The following is a 16,003-nucleotide window of genomic DNA, read 5'->3' as shown; positions in this document are numbered from 1 at the left end:
AAAAAAAAAAAAAGAAATCCGCCCTTTCAAGGCTTGGGCCCTAATAAATAATCCTACCGAAAACAACAGGGCCTTCGCCCTTTCAGGGCTTGGGCCTTAATTACAAGTTTGTGACTGTCATTGTATTTCTGTGAATGGCATTTTACACTTTTGTGACTACTTGTCTGCAGCTTCAAATTCAGAATACAGGTTTGTGACTATTGTCTGCGAGTGTGACTACTTGTCTACAGCTTCAAATTCAGAATACAGGTTTGTGACTATTGTCTGCGAGTGCAAATTTCAACATTCAACTTCAGATTTTTATTTTACAGGTTTTCACATTGGAGCTGTGAGTGTAAATGTTTGCGTAGTATGAATATGTATTGTACAAGTTCTCAAATTCACATCTACGTGATCTCGAGTTTTGCTACTCTTTTACCTTCATACAAAACCATCATCAATGTATCTCTTAAACAAACAATTTACAAATGTGTTGTAAGTTATATAATCCATCCATCTTCTTCCGCTTATCCGGGGCTGGGTCGCGGGGGCAGCAGTCTAAGCAGGGATGCCCAGACTTCCCTCTCCCTAGACACTTCCTCCAGCTCTTTCGCGTGTCCTAGGTCTTCCCCGGGGTCTCCTCCCGGTGGGACATGCCCGGAACACCTTCCTGTCCCTCTCAGTGTGGAGGAGCAGCGGCTCTACTCTGAGCTCCTCCCGAGTGATCGAGCTTCTCACCCTATTTCTAAGGGATCGCCCAGCCACCCTGCGGAGAAAGCTCATTTCGGCCGCCTGTATCCGGGATCTTGTCCTTTCGGTCATGACCCACAGCTCATGACCATAGGTGAGAGTAGGAACGTAAATCGAGAGCTTCGCCTTGCGGCTCAGTAAGTTATATAAAAAAATGGTAAATCATAAAATGATCAAACAGATCATTAGTAGATGGTTAATAAGTTATTAGCTGTTATAATATTATTAATCACTTATAAATCATTAAAATATTTATGTTATTGTAAAATTGTATCGTTATCTCAATAAACAATGGTTATGTCACAGTTCTGTTAGTTTGGACTTTTAGTTTGTTTCATCACATGTATCCCATCTCCATGGTCACGAGCATTATGAGTAAGTTTAGTTCAGCTGTGTTTAATTAGCAACTTGTTATCTGCACTACTTAAGTTCCTGCTTGTCTGTTGTTCATTGTCCAGTCTCGTATGTGTTTGGTTGTGTCTGCGCTAGGGATGTCACGATGCCAAAATTCCAGTAGTCGGTACCGATACCATTAAAATGTTACGGTTCTCTGTTCCAATTTCGGTACCACAGCAAAATCTGTTGGAACTATTTTTCTATTTTATTTAACTATTTGAAAAAAATATTAAATTCAATTCAATGACTTTATTATTTGTGACATTAAAAGTAAATAATACGTAAGCATTGAAGGCTACATGCTGTTTAAACGTAAATATTGCTTATAAAAAAAAAATCATTCTGGATTCTGTGTGGAGTGTGTGGGATTTAACGATAAAGTGAACTGGTTTTACCTGCCACTGAAGCTCACATGCAGGTACACAGCAGTAAACTGTGTCCCAATTCAGAGGCTGCATCCTTCAAAGGACGCAGACTTCAAAGGACACACCTTCAAAATCCAAAATCCAAATTCGTTATGTCGCAAATCACAAGCGACAGCCAATAAGGAGCCAATGACGTTTGACGTCACTGCCACAAACCTGTGTTGTAGTGTTTGAAGCACCAGTTTTGAAAGTTATAATGGATGCAACAGAGTGTGAATCTTTTCCTCACACTGGTGTTATTTACGTACAGCTTCTGAAGACTTGGAATAAAATGCACAAAATAATGGACTACGTTTATGATGAGTTTATGGTGCATTTTCATGTCATGGTGAGCAGCTGTCCCATGGGAAACAAATAAAAATTAAATGATTAAGTGATGATTAAATGGTGACAGTGTAATTTAAAAAAAAAAACATTTTACATTTCAGGCTCTAAACCAATAAAAAATGTTAGAATGTAAAATAAGGTAAATGTGTTGACACTGAACATATTTGATCAATCATATTGATTAAATATAATAAAATCATCTAATTAATTTCATGAATTCAATATTCTAAAAACCTGAAAAAAATCCTATATACATCATTTATAAGTGCTGACTAGGGAGAGTTCATTATGAAATTGTGGTGGCACAGATTAGACTATGGTGAGCCAATCTAGGTAATTAAATGTTTTAATGCGGCATGTTTTAATAACAAAGTTCGGGAGGAGCACGTTCATATAATTAACACGAGAGGAGCGCATTCAGCCAATCAGCTCAAATAGTGATAAGAGGTATATACAGCAGATGTAGACTCGGTTTGTTGACCATTTTTTCAGCATCCCTCCACCGCCATCTCCTCACTTCTAGTCCTAACTCGCCTTATCACAGCCAGGGGGAGGCCAAAATTCTGGGTTCAGGCCAAATTCGGTAACATTTAATCCATTTTAGACATTCTACTAACTAGAAGTAACTTTGCAACTACATGTCAACTAACTGCCATTAGAGTATTAGTAGAGTGTCTGTTTAATATCTGCTAACACTTTATTTTGATGGTCCCCCAACAGATATTCTACTGACTATAATAAAGTAACTTGGCAAATACAAGTCAACTTATTTTCCTAACCCGAAGCCTAACACCTAACCATAACCTAACAGTGTGCTGATAGTCTCCTACAATCTACTAATACTCTAGTTTCAAATTTACTTATAGTTAGTAGAATGTCTAAAGTGGACTATCGAAATAAAGTGGAACCCCAAATTCTGACCTTGGAGACCTCCCCCTGGACAGCACTCCAAATATGAATAACCCTTACTCTACTTAATTATATGTAAGTGTGGAGTCGTGAATAGGAAACACTGAATGAATGATTTGCTAACAAATGTGCTTCAGTTAAATAACACCAAAATGCTTCAACCGGATCAAATGAGACAAGTCACTGAGTGAATGACAGGAGGCGTGGCTATGCAGGACTGCAGTGGTGTGAACCACTGATCTATAGAAATGACTGGATTGCTCATTGCATTCTAAACTGCCAGCAGGCGGCCATCTTATGATTCCCTACAGACAGAGGGCATCAGTGACTGAAATAATGACCTAAAATCACCCGTTTTGCAGTGTATCAGTCACACATGAATAGTTTTTAAGATATACGTATGTACATTAATTGATACTTCAAATGTTATCTGTAATGTTTATTGCCTTTTTGGTCAGGATAAGTGATATATACTGTAGAAATCGTTAAGATGGGTGTGTCTACTGCATACTGCCGACACAGGTATCTGACCTAACACAAAATAGATTTCTTTATGTATGTAATTATGCAGGAACTATTAAGCATGAACATATATCTGGGATTATTAGCAGAAATTGATTCTAATATACATTAAATATTACAATACATACAATCCCCTATTACTAAATTGCACTATATACAGTGGGGAGAACAAGTATTTGATACACTGCCGATTTTGCAGGTTTTCCCACTTACAAAGCATGTAGAAGTCTGTAATTTTTATCATAGGTACTCTTCAACTGTGAGTGACGGAATCTAAAACAAAAATCCAGAAAATCACATTGTATGATTTTTAAGTAATTCATTTGCATTTTATTGCATGACATAAGTATTTGATACATCAGAAAAGCAGAACTTAATATTTGGTACAGAAACCTTTGTTTGCAATTACAGAGGTCATACATTTCCTGTAGTTCTCGACCAGGTTTGCACACACTGCAGCAGAGATTTTGGTCCACTCCTCCATACAGACCTTCTCCAGATCCTTCAGGTTTCGGGGCTGTCGCTGGGCAATACGGACTTTCAGCTCCCTCCAAAGATTTTCTACTGGGTTCAGATCTGGAGACTGGCTAGGCCACTCCAGGACCTTGAGATGCTTCTTACGGAGCCACTCCTTAGTTGCCCTGGCTGTGTGTTTCGGGTCGTTGTCATGCTGGAAGACCCAGCCACGACCCATCTTCAATGCTCTTACTGAGGGAAGGAGGTTGTTGGCCAAGATCTCGTGATACATGGCCCCATCCATCCTCCCCTCAATACGGTGCAGTCGTCCTGTCCCCTTTGCAGAAAAGCATCCCCAAAGAATGATGTTTCCACCTCCATGCTTCACGGTTGGGATGGTGTTCTTGGGGTTGTACTCATCCTTCTTCTTCCTCCAAACACGGCGAGTGGAGTTTAGACCAAAAAGCTCTATTCTTGTCTCATCAGACCACATGACCTTCTCCCATTACTCCTCTGGATCATCCAGATGATCATTTGCAAACTTCAGATGGGCCTGGACATGCGCTGGCTTGAGCAGGGGGACCTTGCGTGCACTGCAGGATTTTAATCCATGACGGCGTAGTGTGTTACTAATGGTTTTCTTTGAGACTGTGGTCCCAGCACTCTTCAGGTCATTGACCAGGTCCTGCCGTGTAGTTCTGGGCTGATCCCTCACCTTCCTCATGATTATTGATGCCCCACGAGGTGAGATCTTGCATGGTGCCCCAGACCAAGGGAGATTGACCGTCATCTTGAACTTCTTCCATTTTCTAATAATTGTGCCAACAGTTGTTGCCTTCTCACCAAGCTGCTTGCCTATTGTCCTGTAGCCCATCCCAGCCTTGTGCAGGTCTACAATTTTATCCCTGATATTCTTACACAGCTCTCTGGTCTTGGCCATTGTGGAGAGGTTGGAGTCTGTTTGATTGAGTGTGTGGACAGGTGTCTTTTATACAGGTAACGAGTTCAAACAGGTGCAGTTAATACAGGTAATGAGTGGAGAACAGGAGGGCTTCTTAAAGAGAAACTAACAGGTCTGTGAGAGCTGGAATTCTTACTGGTTGGTAGGTGATCAAATACTTATGTCATGCAATAAAATACAAATTAATTATTTAAAAATCATACAATGTGATTTTCTGGATTTTTGTTTTAGATTCCGTCTCTCACAGTTGAAGTGTACCTATGATAAAAATTACAGACTTCTACATGCTTTGTAAGTAGGAAAATCTGCAAAATCAGTAAAGTTTTGTCGCACATTTGTGCTCCGCTGGTGCTTGCAGTGCTCGGTCAAGAGGTGGATGCTTTGTTCTGGGCATGCATTCATCCACTAACTTCTTCCCCCGGCGCTTGACGTTTCAAGCAACTACGATGGAATTGTCTGGAAAAAACCCTCTCCCAGGCTGTCGTCACTGCGACTGTACACCACCTCGGGTCCAGTGACATTACTGTTTACCTACGCCCTGACCCTCACTTCGCCAGACGATCAGAAAGATACTTTCTATCTCCTGCTGAGTGAAACTCTTTCCAACATTAGTCGTGGCCACCGCATAGTCATCCTTGGCAATTTCAATGCTCGTGTAGGCAGTAACACCACTGCCTGGCCAGACGTGCTGGGTCCACATAGTGTGGGCTCAGTGAACGACAACGGACAGTGCCTCCTTGAGCTTTGTGCTTCACATAAGCTGTGCATCCCATCATTATTTTTTGAAGGCTCAATGTGGTCCAAGATGACATGGCAACACCCACGCTCTAAACTCTGGCATCAACTTGACCATGTGATCATCCAAAAAAACCACCGTCAGGACCTCACTCATGTTAGGTCTATGCACTCTGCCGACTGTGACACAGATCACTCACTTGTGCGCTGCAAGATTAAACTCAAACCCAAAAGAATCCAGCTGTCTCGTCCAAAGCTGTCTCCGACGCTTGACGTTCTTGCAACCAAGTCAAAGGAAAATTGCCAACAGTTTCAGGCTTCGCTGCAAGCTAATTTTGTTCTGTCCACCCCCACCCAGGATGCTACATCGGCCTGGCTGCACTTTCGTAACATAGTGCACTCTCCAGCTTCGGCAGACGTACTCAGAAACAGCCTGACTGGTTTAGGTGTCATGCAGACACCCTCCTTCCATCTCTTGTGGATAAGCGTGCGGCACGACTTGGCTGTCAAACAAGACTCCTCCCCTCGTACCATTGCTCATTGGAAGCAGACCCGCTCAGAGGTGCAGCGCCTAACACAGGAGGCAAAACACCTCTACTGGGAAAGCATCTGCAGGCGTGTAGAACATTGCTCTGCTACCGGTAATACTGGTGGTATGTACCAGGGGCTAACGCAGGCTCTAGGACCTCCTGTGAATAAGTCCTCCCCTCTACGATCCTCAACAGGAGAAATACTCACAAACCTCGACAATCAGCTCAATCGCTGGGTGGAACACTACAGCTCACTGTATGCTGAGCCTGTAACAGCTAGTGAAGCTGCTATAATATCTGCTGTTCCCCAACTCCCAATCCTGCTTGAGCTTGCAAACAGTATCACTTTAAATGAGGTTATAAAAACCATCAGCCTCCTGAAGAACAACAAATCCCCTGGTGTGGATGGCCTTCCACCTGAAATCTTCTTAAGCGGTGGCAACACACTTGCTGTGGAACTCCATCACCTCTTCTCAACCTGCTGGAATGAAGGCACCATCCCCGATGAATTACGTAACGCTAACATAGTTTTTCTGTATACAACTACCGCGGCATAGCTCTACTCTCCCAGCCTGGCAAGGTCTTTGCCCGCCTCATCCTCCCACGCGCACAGGTCATTGTTAACAGGATACTCTCGTAGAGCCAATGCGGCTTCCGTCCTGGTCGCTCTACCATAGACATGATTTTCTCAGTTCGCCAAATCCAAGAGAAATACATTGAGCAAGGTCGGCCTCTGTATGCAGTCTTTGTCGATCTGACAAAGGCCTTTGACTATGTCAGCAGGTTCGGCCTCTTTACCATCCTCCGTCAACTAGGCTCTCCACCCAAACTCTTGAAAATCATACAAGAATTTCATGTTCATATGAAGGCAACAATACAGTTTGAGGGCTCTCGCTCTAAGGAATTTTGTGTGGTGTGTGAAGCAAGGTTGTGTACTAGCTCCAACTCTCTTTGGTATATTATTTTCCGCTGTCTTGCGCCGAGCTTTCCCTGTTCCATCTAGAGTGTTACTTCACACACGCAGCTCTGGCAATCTCTTCAACCTGGCAAGACTATGCGCAAAAACAAAGATCAACCGTGTCCATATCCGGGAACTCCTATATGCAGATGATGCCGCCTTCATTGCCAACTCTGAGACTGAGCTGCAGACATGTGCTCCTCCTTTGCTGCTGCTTGTGAGGAGTTTGGATCGAAGATCAGCCTGGGAAAAACAGTGGTCTTTACCCAACCTGCTATGCTCTCACTTGGTGCACCTACCGCAGACATGAACACCACCTGAACACCTTTCACTTTCATTGTCTGTGCTCAATTATTGGCTTTAACTTGGAAGGACCATGTTCCAAATTCGGCTATCCTTTCCAAAAGCACAGACCTCTGCACTCTACACAGCACAGACCTCTACGCTATGTTGCGCACCCGCCACTTACGCTGGGCTGGCCACACCTACTGCATGGATGAAAACCGATTACCGAAAGCAATTCTGTACAGCAAAATTGCTGATGCCCCTCGCCCAGTCGGCCAGCTCAAGCTCCGCTACAAGGATGTCCTGAAACGTGACCTTCAGGCATTCGGCTTTCCAAGCGAAACCTGGGAAACGCTTGCTGGCGACCGAGCAATGTGGCATGCCACCATAAGATCTGGTGCCAAAAGATCTTGCCAGCAGTACACAGACTTCCTTAACAGTAGAAGACTGAAGCGCCATGCCAATCGTCGTCCTCGACGCTAAGGGCCTGAATGAATGAATAAATATGCTATATTATAAAAAAGTTAACCATGCATCATGCATCACCGTCCTTTGGATGAGACTTTAAACCGAGGTCCTGACTCTCTGTGGTCATTAAAAATCCCATGGCACTTCTCGTAAAGAGTAGGGATGTAACCCTGGTGTCCTGGCCAAATTCCATCCAATGGCCCTTGCCAATCAGGGCCTCCTAATAATCCCCATCTATTGAATTGGCTCTATCACTCTCTCTCCTCTCCACCTACAGCTGGTGTTTGGTGAGCGCACTGGCGCCATTGGTACTGTGGCTGCCGTCGCATCATCTGAATGGATGCTGCACACTGGTGGTGGTGGTTGAGGAGAGATCCCCTGTTATGATTACAGTAGTACATATGAAAGCGCTATATAAATGCCTCATTCATTCATTCATTCATTCATTCATTCATCATCTTATAGCAACAGTATAAATGTTTGGAAATAAAGCTTTATGTCTTTAAATCCATACGCAGTCAGTGTCACTTCTCTGAATAGGTTGTAAAACGTGTAGGGTATACGGGTCTAAAGGTGCATCTGGGTGAAATGCGCATTTGACTTGACTTAAACCCTAGATGGCACAAAAATTCAGATCAGCATTTTTCTTAAAAATCGCATTTGATGATGCATGTAAAAATTTGTCTTATCCTTGATGCGATTGCGGACAGCAACTCAAAGTTGATTCTGCACTAATTTGATCTAATATTTAATGTCCTAAAAAGTTGTAGATTTATGTAGCAAATAAGAATAATTCAAATGAATGCCTATATTTTGAGAAATGTCTTGATATAATGATTTTCAGTTTTGTTCAAGGTCATTTTTCAATAATGGAAGAATATGTAAAAGAATGGTATTTGGGGTAAAATACCTCTGCTGTTGGGGCTAAAGGCACAATAACTGACATGACAAGAAATAGCTGGCTGACTTTTCCATTTGTTGACATGACATGGTTAGATTCAGAACATTAATCTAATGTTCTATATCAGAAAATTTATATATCAAATTGGGTGTCCACCTTAGAGATAATCACCATGTTTATAATGAAACCATTCATATTTAAAAATATGATATTAATCATGTCATAATAAAATATCATATTTATTTGTTACTGCTGTAACGCTTTATTAGATTATTATGGGATCTCATTCAATGCTTTCAGAATCATAACTTTTTAAAATAATTTTGTTTCAGTATTTTTTAAAATGAACATGTTTTAATGAGATTTAATGACATCAATAAATATAATTTTAATGATATTTATTGAACAAAATATTTTTATTTTATTTTGTCAAAATAAACCAAAAATAGTGCATACGTTGCTAAAGTGATTGTTTTGAACAAGTATTAACATAGACATTATTAAAAACATATTATTTTATCTGAAGTATTTGTATCAATAGCCTTTGACCCCGTGTGTGGGGTAAAAGGCCCACCTTGTCACCTAATACATTTCTAAGATTTTTAAACAAACAAACTACTTTTTATGATTTATCACCATCAATGTTCAATAAAAACATGAATATTTTTTCTGCAATCATAAACTATGGAAGTAGTGAAAAGCACATTTTTGTTAGGGTGTGCCCTTAGCCCCATTGTATGCTCCAATTAATTCCTGATGTCATTTTGTTGACCAACATCTACTTCATACTCTTGGAGATTGTGGAAACTGTTAAAAAGCTACAGGTCAGCTTAAATTATATGGATTTTTTTTACTAACGTGAATTAAGTGTTATTTGTATATATTGTTGATCTAATTATTCATTTAATGCCCCTAAGGCTCAGATTTTGACTGATGGTGTTTTGTCGGATGCCTTCTCGCTCTTCAGGGGATGTAGGCAGGGATGCCTGAGCTCACCTGTACTATTTTCTATTGCCATAGTGCCGTTGGCTATTGCCATTCGTTCAAACCCGTCAATTACTGGCATAACATTTGGCACAGATGAGCACAAACTATCTCTGTATGCAGATGATCTCTTATTATTTCTATCTAATCTAGCTAGTTCTTTCCCCCCACCAAACTAAAATGGATCTTCACCGGTGGATGGACTTGCCGCTGTCATAAATTGGTAGAATCAATACAATAAAATTAATATACTGCCCAAATTCATTTACTTATGTCATTGTATCCATTTTCAAATCCCTAAATAGTTTTTCAAGGACCTCAACAAAGCTATTTCCACATTTTTCAGGCATAAGAAAACCGCAAGGGTTAACCTAGCCCCATATGCTAAAGGTGGGCTAAATCTCCCAAATTTCAGACTTTATTATCAAAGCTTCTCAGTTCCGCCCACTATGGATTTGGCTGCATTCAAAGAACCGTGACATGAGAAGGGTCTCAATAAAGCAGCATGAAATGAAAACCACTCCAATAACAATTATTCAATTTCTGGGCACAAGGAAGAACCTTTCTCTGAAAAAAAAACAAAAAAAACAGTCGACGTCGACTGAATGGGATCACGCTAGGGAACCTGTCATCTTCGAGTACTATTGAATGAGCCAATGCAATTGGCGTGCGTGATTCGGTGGCATGATTCACCGTGATTCAGTGGCATGATTCAGGTATCATGAGAATTAGCCTGCTTAAACTCCAGGCACGATTCGTTGACCGAAAATGCGGGCAAGTCCCTACCCTCTAGATAGAGACCAAACAAGCAGGAGAACTGTTTCTTTAAAAACAGAATTTTTAACTCACTGCCTGTAGGGCTCAAGGGAGGTCTCTGCAGTGCAGTAGCACCAGAGATAAGTCCCAAGAGGGTAAAGAGGGGATGCAAGGCGGTTATTCAGTCTCCTTGCTCGCCTCAGGAACCTGACGATCAAGTCGCACTTCCCACGGATTTGTATCCACTGCATCATTATGTGCGTCAATACATTTTGAGGTGGAGGAGACAGTCCTCACTCCAACCGTTAGCTGGAAGGAAGCACTGAAGTGATCGAACACCTTCGGGATCTTCTCACGGAAAGAAGACTCAATTCAACGAATAGGTTCCAATTCTAAGGGGGAGCGAGCCTCTTTTTGAGAGGGTGCTCTCACAGAGGTGATGGTCTCTACAGCATAATTTTTTTTGCGGTAGTAACCAGAACCTCCGCGTCCCGTTCTTTTTAGAACCAGACCTGGAACTCTCCAAGGTCTAGATGCGGGTGCCATCATGCCCCATCCCTGAGAATGTACTCAGAGGAAGGAGTCAGGAAGGCTGTCGAGAGGAGAGGTCGGTTGGGCCAATAAGGGGCAACTAGCAAGACCTGCTCCATCTCTTCCTGATTTTAGCACCGTAGTGCAAGAAGGCTCACTGGGGAACGTGTTTCTGTGGGGGCCCCAGGGCCAGCTGTGGCCAGAGTTTTTTCTGTGTCGAGGGATATCCACTCAGATGGAGAAGAAACAACTGGCGGAGGGATGAGTCCAGAGGTGCAACAGATGTAACTGTGCGGCCCCGAAGTGGTCCCGAACAACTGGCCAGCTGGGGACAGAGTCTCCACTCTCTCTGGGCCAGAGGCTGTCATGAGGCTTGTCAGTGGCACAATTGAGCAGGCCAGCAGTAATAAGTGGAATGAAGCAACCTTAGAAGCTTCTGACTACAAGGAGGAGGTGGCGGGCGAGTTGAGGGGCCCCGTCCAAAAAGCAGCGGCCGCCGGACACAGGTGTACCTGTGTCACGCCAGACTGCTCTACTGGAGGCTTTTTGGAAGTATATTTTGCAATAATTTCTGAAATATCAAAAAATAATATTGATCCTGATCCTCAAGTTTGGATACTGGTTGATGTCAGCTCACTTCACATGACTCATTATGAAAAGTATTTTACATTGCTTGCAAGCACTGCAGCCAAAAAATGCATACTTAAAAACTGGAAATCAAAAAAAAAAAAAAAAAACCCGGAATGGAAGCTCTGGATTAATGAATTTATATCCTATAATATTATAATAATATATAATACTCCTGAAAAAATATTGTATTTTATGAGACAAAAACCCACATATTTTATGGGGGGTCGTCGCTGTGGCTCCGTCGTGGACTGGGGGACTATCAGCATCACTCTGCTCCTTCCGCTCTCTGTCTGGCTCCACCTCCATCAGCTCTGTTACCTCCAATCGTCAACAGGGTAGCATGGAGACCCTTACCACCATGGCTCCTCCCTCCAGCAACGCGGCCGTGGGACGTTGTCCTGGTTTTGGCCTGGAGCGCCATCAGGCCTTTCCTGCTCAATGCCATGCCCTGGATCTGCACCTCCCTGGACTTCCTTCTGTTCCATCCCTCTCCTGGACTACCGTCCTCCACCAAAACCTCCTCCAAGGTTGTGCCTTTCTGGGAGGGGGCGTAATGTCTCAATCAGGGCTTTTTATTTATTGTTTTAGTTACTTAATTTCATTTTTTTTTTCTCTTCCTTTAACGTTCTTGTTAAATGTTATGATGGGAAAAAAAGAGAATGTATTGATACCAATAAATACATCTTTACAAAAAAAATAAAAAAATAACTTATGCTAACATTTTATGTTTTGTAATTCAGTTATATCACTTATTCGTTTATGAATTATATTAATGTTTTGTAAATGATTAGTTCATCATCAACTAATAACTTAAATGACTCATAACTGAACATTTTTATAAAGTATTACCCTGTCTTTCTCTTATGCAGGCATGGTTAGTGTACTAGTTACCAAACCTGTAATATCCTACTGCCACCAGGCCATCACTCTGCACTGCAATGTATCTCTATCTGATGAAAAGGACCATGAATTCCAGGTTACTCATCTAAGCTGGATTAAAGAATCAAATAAAACAATATGCTCGGAAAGCAATACAGCAATCAGAAGTTATTTCAGCTGCCAATATATGGCAAACAAACAGCTGGTACTAACTATTGCCTACCCAAAACCAGATGACATTGGACGCTATATCTGCAAACTCCGATCCTCCCATGGACATACAAATGCTGATACCAATGTGACACTGGGTATGTAGGCTGAAAGTTTATGATAGGGAGTGAAGAATCAACTTATTTATTCCTTTAACACTAGAACTACCGGAATTCCATAACTACTAGAACGACCATAGCGGTCATTCTGACCGTTCATACTTTGACGTTCATATGGCCGTACTGAACGTCATTTTCGTCATGTCATATCTATTGTACATGTTAACCCTCTCTTTTCCAATGAAGCTTTTAATTCCTGTCGTCATAGCCCTTAAAACAAGCACAAAAGAAAGATTCCCCCGACAGGTGCTGCCTCTATTTGAGGAACGTTTTGCGTCAAAATAATATTTTTTTCACCGCACTCACGACGTGAATAGACATGCACAAAAGTTAGGAAACATACCGTTCTTCATACCGTTTAGTACAGCCTTGTTTGTAAATAAGTTCAATAATCAATACAAAATCTAAAAATAAATGGATATACAATGATAGGTAATAATAAACAGGACACAAAATTTTAATTCAAATGAATGTGAAAATGTATACGAACAGGCTAAGAAAAAAATGTGAACATTAGCTAAACAAGAAAACGAACTGCTTTAGAACGATTAGTTTCAGTGAACAAAAAATATTAACGAACAAAATCAGGTTAACTGCCCATTTGAACGGCGCAAACACCCCGCATCATTGACGCTTACGCACATTCCACACAGGTAAACACCGCCTTTCGTGTGCAGCTCCCACACACTTTGTGACATTTGGTACATGTCTCCTTGGTTTTATTTTGTTTGCAGTTCCTCCAGTTGTATGTGGTCGGAGCAAAGTTCGCTCGCCAGTCGTGTGATGAAGTCCCTCCGCAAAACTTGCAATGTAGCGGACTTATGATATTTATAATGCGTGCGGTCAAAATGACCGTTATGGTCATTCTAGGTAGAAATAGTCAGAACTGTTGTGTGTTTTGTGATTTTAATAAAATAACAGTGTCAGAATAAAATATACACATATTTAGGAAAAGTCAGAGTCCTATTGCCACATTTATTTTATTTTAACAAAGTTATTACACTGTAAAATTTAAAAACGGTCAAAATGACCGCCTTGGGAGTTCTAGTGTTAACAAATCCTTCATCATGAAATCAAGAGCATGAAATCTGTTCTAAGAGCATGATGGTGTACTGTATGTCTATGCAAAATTGAGGGAATATATATATATATTTTTTTGTGTTTGCTTTTCTTCAGAGCTATGGGCAAATTTTAGCCAACCCTTGTTAACTTTGTTTATGTCATTCAAGATGCATTTTAGCATCACAAGTCAACTTTAATCAAATTATCTTTCTTTCCTCAGAGTGTCCTCAGAAAATTGACCAGATACATGAAGATGGGAACAGGGTGACATGCAAGGTTGAGAGGTCAAACCATGATGGGCGCATCCACTGGTTTCATGGAACAGTCAATCTAACAAGTCAATCAACTCAGAACATTTATCCTGCTGTTGATGGATCATATACAGTGATTAGTTCTCTCAATGACAATTCAAACTGGAAAACGTATAACTGTTCATACTGGGTACCTCAAATTGAGCAATATATAGCAAGCAAGAACATTGTTATGGAACATAACACACAATCTAACACACAGTCGTTCAATAGTGGCAGAAGGTCTGGTCTGGTCTTCTGTTTGTGTCTCCTATGGACGCTCATTCAGCCCTAATGGCAGCAATAACTGCAAAAAACTCATTTTGAACTTTACGTCATCGGACACATTACACAAATTAATACACGGTCAAATTTACAGATCAAAGGCACCAATTATATGTTCAAAAACTTGGTCTGCCTCGTCACAATGATGTAATAAGCTGAGGATAACCTGAAAGAGAATCTTTAGGTGCCTTGGGCTAGAAAATAAATTAAATTACATCATATTAAAAAGAACATGTATTGAAACAAAGATAATGCAACAATTAAATAAATGAACATTACAAACTAATGTAAATATTAACCAAAGTTTGTCTGGGCAACATAACTAGTACAAAAACTCATCCCAAGTCTCAACGATATTAACAGCCAGCCAGCACTCCCTACTACTCTTATTTTTAGCTTCCCTGTATGGAGAACCTTAAGCTGGTGCTTTCAAAATTTGATTCAAGCTAGTTACAAGTGTCAGCTATTAAATCACATAGCTGTTATCTTTACAGCACAAACAGAAAATGCATGGTTTAGTTTCAAACAAGAGGAGTGAAATGTATGGGGTGAGATGTAACATTATGATATCCACTGGGGTGATATGTAACATTATGAAATAAGGATTTAGACAAAAAAATATTTTGAAAGCTTTATTCAACACAGAATTTTTAACATAATTGGTGTGTGTAACAAAATGAATAAAATGAGCAAATGTGCACCAGCTTCAACAATTGAACACTATTTGTGTTTGTTTGTGTGTGTATGTGTGTGTGTGTGTGTGTGTGTGTGTGTGTGTGTTAAATTAGCACAGGGGAAATCTGGCACCCCTTTAGCTGTTATCTTGATGGAAACCATGTGGATTAATGCATAATTTTGTTAATGTAAAGTTTAAATATTCCTTCATCATACCTTTTCAAGTCAATGTAAACAGGTCGGGTATGGGATGGTTTGCAGTGTTGGGGGACTAAAGGAATGTGGTTGGAAACCCCTGCATTAGCTTAAGTTGGGGACATTTAATTTAATTTAACAGTAAATGAAGAGATGTCTTATCGATCACAAGTTCAGTATGGTGTACCACAAGGCTCAGTACTAGGACCGCTGCTGTTCACTCTGTACATGCTACCATTTGGAGACATCATTAGGAAACATGGCATTAGTTTTCACTGTTATGCTGACGATACTCAGCTGTATATTTCTTCAAAACCTAACGAAACTTACCAATTCACAAAATTAACGGAATGCATAGCTGATATAAAAAATTGGATGACTAGTAATTTCCTACTACTTAATTCTGAAAAAACAGAAATTCTAATTATTGGACAAAAAACTCCCACACGTAATAACCTAGAATACTGTCTAACACTTGATGGCTGCTCTGTTAAGTCTTCGTCGTCGGTTAGGAACCTGGGTGTGCTCTTTGATACCAATCTTTCATTTGAAAGTCACGTGTCTAGTATCTGTAAAACCGCATTTTTCCATCTTAAAAATATATCTAAATTACGCCATATGCTCTCATTGACAAATGTGGAACAATTAGTTCATGCGTTCATGACATCAAGGCTAGATTATTGTAATGCTATTATGGGTGGTTGCCCTGCATGCTTAATAAACAAACTACAGCTAGTTCAAAACGCAGCAGCTCGAGTTCTTACCAGAACCAGGAAGTATGCCCG

The 16,003-nt window shown here is 40.8% G+C and overlaps 1 protein-coding gene across 3 annotated transcripts in view; it reads left to right on the top strand.

Moving 5' to 3' along the window:
- The window catches only part of LOC311092568 (uncharacterized protein), a 327,768-nt gene extending 312,716 nt beyond the window's left edge, over positions 1-15,052 (top strand). For 2 of the 3 annotated variants that reach the window (XR_014608265.1, XR_014608266.1), the window contains exons 3-4: positions 12,373-12,690; positions 13,994-15,052. Coding sequence is in view for 1 of the 3 variants with exons in the window: in XM_084129380.1 (XP_083985506.1) it covers positions 11,844-12,030; positions 12,373-12,690; positions 13,994-14,358 (870 nt within the window). In the remaining 2 variants the exon portion in view is untranslated. Of the gene's footprint in view, positions 1-9,566; positions 12,031-12,372; positions 12,691-13,993 lie in introns of those variants that run through there. The other variant, XM_084129380.1, reaches the window with a different exon arrangement.
- The last annotated feature ends 951 nt before the right edge of the window (positions 15,053-16,003 follow it).

This window comes from Abramis brama (assembly GCF_963993115.1).
Source record: "Abramis brama genome assembly, chromosome: 11".
NCBI classification, from domain to species: Eukaryota; Metazoa; Chordata; class Actinopteri; order Cypriniformes; family Leuciscidae; genus Abramis; species Abramis brama.
This window is presented reverse-complemented; position numbering and strand designations above follow the sequence as displayed.